This window comes from Clarias gariepinus, chromosome 23, assembly GCF_024256425.1.
Source record: "Clarias gariepinus isolate MV-2021 ecotype Netherlands chromosome 23, CGAR_prim_01v2, whole genome shotgun sequence".
In the NCBI taxonomy this organism is placed as follows: Eukaryota; Metazoa; Chordata; class Actinopteri; order Siluriformes; family Clariidae; genus Clarias; species Clarias gariepinus.
The window spans coordinates 1,795,282-1,805,523 of record NC_071122.1 but is presented as its reverse complement, the minus strand read 5'-3'; the positions used below and the strand labels follow the sequence as shown (position 1 = coordinate 1,805,523).

Here is a 10,242-nt window from a genome sequence, read left to right as displayed (position 1 = left end):
TCCCACGCCCAAAACACATATGAACATTTTGATTGGCTGTGCCTTTCCCTGCTATCATCTGAGAGGCTATGGGTGCGTTCAGATACACTCACTCACTCATCTTCTGAACCGCTTTATCCTGGACAGGGTGCCAATCCATCGCAGGTCACACACTCACACACTACAGGCAGTTTGGGAACGTCAATTAACCTAACCTACATGTCTTTGGAATGTGGGTGGAAACCGGAGTACCCAGAGGAAACCCACCAAGCACAGGGAGAGCATGCAAAATCCATGCACACAGAGACGGGAATCGAGCCTGGCCGGGAATCAAACCCAGACCCTGGAGGTGCAAGGTGACAGTGCTAACCACCACACCACCGTGCTGCCCGTTCAGCTACAAGCAGCGCCAAATGCAGTGGATTTTTTTTCCCGTGCAAGAAGGTGTGTTGGGTGACATACATGTGAGGATGGCGGCAGCAAAAAAAAAAGAAGCTGGACATAAGAAGCTTTTTTTCAAAGAAAAGTGTAAGTCACTTCAAGTTCGCTAGTGAATCCATCAAAGTACTTTTTCTTAAAAGGTAAAGTGCAGGTTAATTTTTAAGGTTAAATTTATTTTTACTTTATATTTTGTTTTAATTATCTTTTTGGGCTGTGGAACGAATAATGTGAATTTTCATAATTTCCTATGTGAAAATTTGCTTTGGTTTACAAGTGTTTTGACATAAGGGCCTGCTTTCAGTAATATCAGTGATATCAAAGACATTTCTGTCAACTAGTTGAGAATAAGTGTGTTAAATAGTAACAGTCAAAAATGCTCATCTAGTAAACTACTGAAGATCAAAATGCTCACTAGTGGCACTAGTTGAAGCCATATGGCAAAGATGGCAAGCCCTTTTAGCATTTATTTGATATCGGTGATATCAAGCACATTTTCATCCACTTGTTGACAAGTGGCATCTGGTATCAACACAGAGATAATGGTAAAGTTTGGTCCAGAAGTGTTGTTTAATCAGTTTACTCTAAGTAGGAGTGATGATCTGGTTTTCTTTTTGTGTGAAGGCCCCAGAAATGAGAAGAATGTGATTTTGGATGCGAAGTGTTAATGTTGACAGTAGTAAACACAGAGCCAGATAACTGCAGGGAGGAGATAGTATTCTCAGTGATGAGATTAGTGGAATCAGTGCCGGCCTGTCCAAGACAAGGGCCCCACGCACGTTATTAAAAGCATTTTCTTCTCTCCACAGTAGGACGTGACTGCATAAACTGCATAAATGGGTCCGTTGTACACATGGACCCATTAAACACCACGCAATTCACAACGGTGAGGTTTTTTTTTATATAAAAAGGATAGCACTGTATAATTAATACATGACAGATTGCTGAAAACAATCATAAATACAAGAAAACATTATAAATAAAAACATAAAAGATTTTAAACATTGTATACAGACGCACCACATACTAAGTTGCAAGGTGTGCAGTGCACCCGGGAAGTGATGGCTTTTTTCTTAATGTCCTCAAAAACACACAGGTTGTGTGGTGCACCCTGGAGCACATGGCGCAAGGTGCTGGGGATTGCTCATTGTTGCTTGCAACTATATTTATTATTATTATTATTATTATACTTTTTATATTCGTTTCATAGATTCCACTGTATTTCTTTAAATTGCTCACATTTAATAAAAAGTAAAAAATGTCACATTTTAGCTGTACCCTTACCATTTATATTATGATCTCTGTAGTAATATGGATTTAACTGATTTGTTTGTTGCCTCTCACAACGTCGCCTGTCTTGTTGCTGATTTTACACAGTGCAATTTTTAATCTATGCGATGCACATCTTAATTTAAAATGACATGGCAACCAAACGGTATCTTTCTAAAGCCGAAAAAAGGAAGACGAGAAAAGCAGGGGATGAAAATCAGGCTTAAACCAAAGGTATGTTCTGCTATACATAATACAGGATTTATTGCTATAGTATTAGTACTTGTGCTACTCTTTTATATTCATATTATATTTTATTTTTTCATGTATATCTATTTTGTTGACTTTTTCAAGGACACTTTTACTTGAAAAATATTTGCATTAAAATACTTTACTTGCAAACAATGTTTTAACACCATGCATTGTGTGTTGAATATTTTATACACATTTATACACTTAAATATTGGCAGTTTATGTGCTTTCTCCTAACTCGTGAAATTGTTATGACAGTTATTTACAAGTGATCTCGCCTAGGGCCTCACAACCGACAGAGACATACTGTACATTGTGTGTGTGTGTGTGTGTAATGTTTGTTTTGCAAATGACCAAAAATATCTGAGCCTATGTTCAGTTGAGCCCATGACATGCATAGTGAAAACTGTTTAGCTCAATGGGATCTAAAAGTTTACAGAGTTTGACATGTATACATGCAAGTGTGTCTGAGCTACTGTATGTAGTGAAATCTCCTGTGAAGGAGCCACACTCAGGGCCCAGACATGGCGAGATCCTAGTAGCAACAGATTCCAACCTGTGTGCCAATTTGTGTGAGTTTTTGAACCCAAAAGTGGCCGGATGATTAAAAATATATAATAAGAAATTAATTAATTAATCCTTTCCTGTTTTTATAGCATTGTATTTTTGTCTCATTCTGTTTATCACAAGATTTTTAGCCTCACTGAAATAAAGTAAATGGCTCAAAAGAACATTTGCTCATTTTGATGAAAGATATTCAAAGAACTTCCCATCACTACGAGACCAGCATTGCTGGAAAATTGTCTTCATTAGAGCAGAGGGATAACTGCATAACTCTTTATGTTAGACCAAAAAATAAAACTGAGATTCACAGACAACAGTGTGGAAGAGGGGCACATGGGCAAATAAAGTTTAAAAAGTTTTTTCCCCCCTTCCATCTATGTGTCATAGGTGTGTCACAGGCAGATGAGATGTAGACAATCTTTCACTGTTCATAAAAATTTATTTATGGTAAACTCAAAAAAAAGTATCAAAAACAAAACTCAAAATTGCACCATAAACAAAGATTTTATCTCTAAAGATGATTTTGGATGCTTAAAAAAGAGATGTTCACCAAAAAGAAAGAGTTGTTTCAATTCACTGTTATTACAGAAGAGATTTTGTGCTCAGAGAAGACATTAATGGCATCAATGTGCAGGTAAATGTCTGCTTTCATGTTGGACTCAAAAAAAAAAAAAAGCATGTTATATACAGAAAACTGATCATAAAGTAACATGGATGTCCATGTTAAAATTGAGAATAAATATCAGCTCTTTTGGGACAATTCCTGTGTGATTACGGCCATAGATTTTACTCCTAAAGCTTTCAGCTCTCTGCACACAGAATCATTAGCTCCAGGCTCTTCAGTGATAAGAGCAGAAACAGTCCATCGCTGCCCCAGTGTCCATCACTGTCCCTCAGTCTGTCTCCATCGCTCCACTGTGGGACTCCTTGGACACCATTAGCCTCATCAGTTTTCCATGCAGCTTCTCAATCTTTTTCACGTCCTGTGCCTGGTCAGTCTTGTACTGCAAACACTGAAAGTACACAAAGACCAGAGTTAAAACAAAAGTAATATCACATGGGTGTGAGAATAGAGCTGCTGCTGAGGAAAGCAACTCACCACAGCATTATCGGTGACCTTCATACAGAGATTTCCATCACAGTGACGATATTTCAGCACAACTCGGACCTGCAAGGAGAATTCCCACTCTGGTTCATGCTTATAACTGTAAAGTACAACATTAAAAAACCTACAGATAAAACATGTCTATCTCGATGGAGATCAGATAGCTTCATCAGACAGGTTAAAAACGTTAAAACCCAAGCAGGACAGATCTGTGCTAGCAGTAAAGCGTAGGTCAGGGGGCTAATGCACTGAATGACTAATCAGAAGGTTGGTGGTTCAAGCCCCAGCCCCTACCTGCTGCAGTATCATGGCTGACCCTGCGCTTCGGGCTATGCTGGGATACTTCACTGTCCATTAAAGTATATGTGACAAATAAAGGCTAAACTTGTAGGTCAATGACAACTGAATAAATCAGGACTTGTATAGAAGCCTCGCCAGAGTGTTAGTGGAGAAGCTTCAGACATCAAACTGTGGAACCGTCAGGTAGTAGAATGTTATTACTTTTATAATATATGGGAACAACATGGCAAAAATGTATAACTCGTATAAAATGACAAAATGATTATAATTTGTTTGGTCATAAAAACAACTGAAAGCGACAATAAAACACGTGACCGTCTGTATCTGTGCCCGTGTTACCCTTTTTTAGGTTTTCAGTCATATCTGTATAGTTGGTTCAAATTAAATAAAAATCAGTTAATCATTTTGCCCATCTCGTGCTGAAAAAAAGTCTTTGTCCGTATAAACTGCACAATCCTGAGCCCTATGTGTTTATTTAAAAAGAAAAACAAATAATGGCTGAAACCACCAACAGTGCTCCAGCTGTGAGAGACTCACTGCGCATGCTCAGAGCTTTAACCCTCACAGCTGCGCATGCTCAGAGCTTTAACCCTCACAGCTAAGTGGATTGTAGTTACACGGATACTTTATCCGCTTTACCTTCATTGGATCCGTCAGATAGAGTTTTTCTGCCGCACGAGCGAACTCCTCCCAGGTCTGGTAATAAGGCATGATTCAACAAAACATCAACTACAACTGACCCTTCCGTGGTACAAGCTCCTGGACTCGTAGCTCACAGCTCTGTACCACATCAGCTCAGCGGGTGAAAGAAAATATGGCCGCGGAAATCAACAAGAATTACGCTGATTGGTCCGTTATCGAGCCAATGAGATCGCTCCTTACTGCGAACCGCCTCAGCGTACGATAGCACGTGCGCAATGCAACACGAAAGCACTAAGTGCGTCTGTGATTGGCTCAGAGTGTCTGTGTGCGCGTGCAGTGCCGTTACATGTGGAGTCACTTGTGCTGAGTCATCTTCTGGCCTGTCTTAGAGAAAACTCAAAGAAAACTCAATCAGTGGCTTCAGAGAGACTTATCTCTAAAAGGAAGGATTCTCCTTTCAAAGGCAGAACGTCTAACATACGCAGCCATCTCTTTAGAACCCGATAAAGCAATATGTAAAAAGATTGATCAACAATTATGTAACTTTGTATAGAAAAATAAGACTCATTACGTTAAGAAATCTGTTTTATCCAACAGCTACATTAATGGCGGTCTTCATTTTATTGATTTTGCAACGTTAAACAAAACCTTTATGTTTAACTGGTTGAGGAATTACTTAAAAAAAACCATCCAGTATGTGGAATATTCTACCAGAATATGTCTTTTCACAGTTGGGAGGCTTGAATTTTCTGTTGTTGTGTAACTACAGTATTGAGAAGATCCCTACTGCTCTGTCTAATTTCCACAAACAAGCACTCGTAGCATGGTCTGGGATTTTCAAACACAATTTTTCTCCAACTAGTTACTTCATTTGGAATAATAAGAATATATGTTATAAACATAAATCCCTATTTTTGAGAACTGGTTTAAGAATGGTATCAATCGGGTTAGTCAATTATTCCATCAGAATGGTTACTTGTTTACTTATCAAGAATTTCTTTCTCACTATAATTTTCCAAAAGAGTGTGTTTGGTGCTATTCCGAATGGTGTAACTATGTTATTTAAGGGCTATAACAGTGCTTTGATAAGTTCTGAAATGCCTCTCCCAGACCCAGTTGACACATACGTAGGTGGGAAATGTTTTAAATCTACTTTGAAAAATAACAGAAATATTTGCTGTCTTTTTCTTAATGATTTGGTGTCCACTCCTTCAGCTGTTTCAAAATGGAATAGATCAGTGGAAAATACTTCGTGGAAAAAGGTTTGGACGCTTCCTAACAGGTATTTATTGGTAAATAAGGTTAAAGAGATCTCTTTTAAGCTTATTCATCAGTACTATCCTGTTAAAACCTTTATTATGTCAAAATTCTATTTAAGCATAGATGTGAACTGTACTTTTTGTAACTCGCAACCAGAGAGTTTTCTGGCATTGTGTTTATACAAGAAAACTTTGGCAAGAAATTTGCCAGTTCATTGTAAATTTTATACACAATGACTTTGAGCTTTTCTCACTTTTGAGAAGAAATATGGAGATATTTATTTTCTCTGCAATTTTATTATTTTGCTTGCAAAATTTTTTATCCACAAATGCAAAGTTATGAAAGTTACCCCGAATTTTTCTTATTTTCAAGAAGATATTAAAATTTACAGTGGTGTGAAAAACTATTTGCCCCCTTCCTGATTTCTTATTCTTTTGCATGTTTGTCACACTTAAATGTTTCTGCTCATCAAAAACCGTTAACTATTAGTCAAAGATAACATAATTGAACACAAAATGCAGTTTTTAAATGAAGATTATGTTATTAAGGGAGAAAAAAAACTCCAAATCTACATGGCCCTGTGTGAAAAAGTAATTGCCCCCCCCTTGTTAAAAAATAACTTAACTGTGGTTTATCACAGTTAAAAGTTCAATTTCTGTAGTCACCCCCAGGCCTGATTACTGCCACACCTGTTTCAATCAAAAAATCACTTAAATAGGAGCTACCTGACACAGAGAAGTAGACCAAAAGCACCTCAAAAGCTAGACATTATGCCAAGATCCAAAGAAATTCAGAAAAAAATGAGAACAAAAGTAATTGAGATCTATCAGTCTGGTAAAGGTTATAAAGCCATTTCCAAAGCCTTGGGACTCCAGCGAACCACAGTGAGAGCCATTATCCACAAATGGCAAAAACATGGAACAGTGGTGAACCTTCCCAGGAGTGGCCGGCCGACCAAAATTACCCCAAGAGCGCAGAGACAACTCATCCGAGAGGCCACAAAAGACCCCAGGACAACATCTAAAGAACTGCAGGCCTCACTTGCCTCAATTAAGGTCAGTGTTCACGACTCCACCATAAGAAAGAGACTGGGCAAAAACGGCCTGCATGGCAGATTTCCAAGGCGCAAACCACTTTTAAGCAAAAAGAACATCAAGGCTCGTCTCAATTTTGCTAAAAAACATCTCAATGATTGCCAAGACTTTTGGGAAAATACCTTGTGGACCGACGAGACAAAAGTTTAACTTTTTGGAAGGTGCGTGTCCCGTTACATCTGGCGTAAAAGTAACACAGCATTTCAGAAAAAGAACACCATACCAACAGTAAAATATGGGGGTGGTAGTGTGATGGTCTGGGGTTGTTTTGCTGCTTCAGGACCTGGAAGGCTTGCTGTGATAGATGGAACCATGAATTCTACTGTCTACCAAAAAATCCTGAAGGAGAATGTCCGGCCACCTGTTCGTCAACTCAAGCTGAAGCGATCTTGGGTGCTGCAGCAGGACAATGACCCAAAACACACCAGCAAATCCACCTCTGAATGGCTGAAGAAAAACAAAATGAAGACTTTGGAGTGGCCCAGTCAAAGTCCTGACCTGAATCCTATTGAGATGTTGTGGCATGACCTTAAAAAGGCGGTTCATGCTAGAAAACCCTCAAATAAAGCTGAATTACAACAATTCTGCAAAGATGAGTGGGCCAAAATTCCTCCAGAGCTCTGTAAAAGACTCGTTGCAAGTTATCGCAAACACTTGATTGCAGTTATTGCTGCTAAGGGTGGCCCAACCAGTTATTAGGTTCAGGGGGCAATTACTTTTTCACACAGGGCCATGTAAGTTTGGATTTTTTTTCTCCCTAAATAATAAAAACCATCATTTAAAAACTGCATTTTGTGTTTACTTGTGTTATCTTTGACTAATAGTTAAATGTGTTTGATGATCAGAAACATTTAAGTGTGACAAACATGCAAAAGAATAAGAAATCAGGAAGGGGGCAAATAGTTTTTCACACCACTGTATATTAAATCTTTATCTACCTCCTATAACAAAAAGGCAATTAAAACCTTAAATGTATGCTCACTTTAAGATGTTTTTGTATAATTTGTATCTGATTATTTATGTTGTGAGGAAAAATTATGTTAGTTATGTGATTTATTTATTGCTGTGTACTGTTTGGCTATCCTTGAACCCCTGCATCTTTGCCTTAATATGTGTTTTGTTACATTTGTATTTCTGAGCAAATTTTCAATAAAAAAAAAAACTAATAAAAAAAAAAACTTGTGCTGAGCAATTTAGATTTAACCAGTGTTGGGGGGCGTTGCTATGTTGCTACATTTTCTGCAATGGAAAAGTACTCTTACTGCAATGGAAAAGAACTAGTTACTTTTTATCAGAAAAAAGTATTAAAGCAACTAAAAAATTAGTCATTAAAAAGTAATCAGTTACATTACAACGTTACTTTCTGATTAAAGTAACTAGTTCGAGTACTTTTCCACTGCAGAAAATGAAAACTCCTTTGTGATTCCTCATGCATGTTGTTTTAGTCAAGACCTTGAGTTAGTCAAGACCTTTCTACCGTCATCACTGAAGTTTGGCCCATAATCTATTAACTACTAAAACCCTATCTCACCTACTACTACCCCCATCTCACCTAATAATACCCCCATCTCACCCACTAATACCCCCATCTCACCTACTAATACCCCCATCTCACCTACTAATACCCCCATCTCACCTACTAATACCCCCCTCTCACCTACTAATACCCCCCTCTCACCTACTAATACCCCTATCTCACCTACGTGGTTTCATGCGGTGGCCGTAAGTACAGTTCATCATTATTCACCGCGAGTTTTGGCGCTGTGATTAGGTTTCCATCTTTCAATTTAATTTTATTTGTATAGCGCTTTTAACAATTGACATTGTTGCTAAGCAGCTTTACACAATCAAAAGAACTATTTAAGTTTGAATGAAATGTGAATGTGTATGAATCAAAATGATAAGACTGTTCCTGATGAGCAAGCGACAGATGATGGCGAGCAGACGATGGCGACAGTGGCAAGGAAAAACTCCCTGAGATGGTAATAGGAAGAAATCTTGAGAGGAACCAGACTCAACAGGGAACCCATCCTCATCTGGGTGATAACGGATAACAGGGGGCGGGGCTTGTAGGACGACTTTTACACACAAACACACACACACACACACACACACACACAATAACGGATTGGAAATGACTGCTCTCTGGCTTACAGATTGCATAATTTGTCTAAATAACGGATTACATTTTTGCAAAAGTAACTAAATATCTGGGTATTTAAATGACAGACATACAGTAACGCATTAGAATACTCGTTACATCAAAAAAGTAATCCAAGTACTCTAACGCTCTACTTTGTAATGCATTACATCCAACAATGGATTGAGCATATAGAAATATATATTTGGAATATAATTTTTAAACATAATAGAACATCATATTGATGTACTACTACGGTCAGCTGGGTATGCCTGTGATGTGGAGATTAATGATAACATAAATAATGATGCGAATGTGCAGATGTTGTACCGCCGCCAGCCACTAGGCTCTTAGAGATGATTTAGCTTTTTTGCTTTTAAGCTTTGTTAAATCATTTTAGAAAATTTGTTACATCACAACAAAATAAAAAGATTTATAATAATTTGTTACTGCATATTTTTAAGCACATTACACACATTTTCACATCGTCTGTAATGACAACCAGCAATAATTTATTTAGTGTCAATGGTGGCGGGGTAAGGGGTGACTGCAATAGATGTCTTACAGGTTGGCCAAGCCCATTACAAGGGACTGGGCCAATCCTAATGTGTCCCTTCTACATAAGCTCCTTCGCTAGGGGATAAAACAAAAAAATGACTTATTTCTAGGGAATTTCCAGTGCATTTTAAGTATAACTATAGAGCGATGGTGCCACAGCAGATGGTGCCACATGGTGCCACAGCAGAGGCCGGCCTCAATGTTTAGTCTATGGGACTTTTTGGGAGCACCGCCCGACGGCCCCCGACCGATGACAACATGACTATAATGTATGTCATTGCAATCCCTCTTATTAAGCTGTTTTAATAGTGGCAAGGTCATGAATGTGACAGGGCCTTCTTGTTCGTTTAGGGATTTTTAGGGCCCAAACACTATGGTTTTAGCACGAGACAACATGGCTATGACTTCATCGCCATCACTGTGATAATGCTGCTTATTAGTGCTGATGTCATAAATGTGCGAAGGCCCTCTTGTTCTTTTAAGGTTTATTTTTAAGTGTCAAGCCACTCTTGGTGTCATAACATGCTCATGAAACTCGTCACACAGAATGGAATCTGCTGCCATTATGACACCTGCGATTCTGGGCCCTGAACGCGGCTCAGGGCCTTTGCAGGAGATTTCGCTGCGTAGTTTATATGCAA

At 38.5% G+C, this 10,242-nt stretch overlaps 1 protein-coding gene across 1 annotated transcript; it reads right to left on the bottom strand.

Moving 5' to 3' along the window:
• Positions 1-2,921: 2,921 nt before the first annotated feature.
• Positions 2,922-4,718, bottom strand: srp9 (signal recognition particle 9). The gene is made up of 3 exons (XM_053484243.1): positions 4,547-4,718; positions 3,602-3,670; positions 2,922-3,515 (listed from the first exon to the last, which is right to left on the bottom strand). Exons 1-3 carry the CDS (start codon positions 4,616-4,618, stop codon positions 3,396-3,398), a joined length of 261 nt encoding a protein of 86 aa, XP_053340218.1. The 5' UTR covers positions 4,619-4,718; the 3' UTR covers positions 2,922-3,395.
• Positions 4,719-10,242: the final 5,524 nt, after the last annotated feature.

Excerpts from the sequence above, each read along its gene's own strand:
- srp9 (XM_053484243.1), bottom strand. The coding sequence starts at position 4,618 with ATGCCTTATTACCAGACCTGGGAGGAGTTCGCTCGTGCGGCAGAAAAA. Across the intron at positions 3,671-4,546 it reads ATCTGACGGATCCAATGAAG|GTCCGAGTTGTGCTGAAATA; the intron begins GTAAAGCGGATA and ends TTCTCCTTGCAG. Across the intron at positions 3,516-3,601 it reads AGGTCACCGATAATGCTGTG|TGTTTGCAGTACAAGACTGA; the intron begins GTGAGTTGCTTT and ends GTGTACTTTCAG.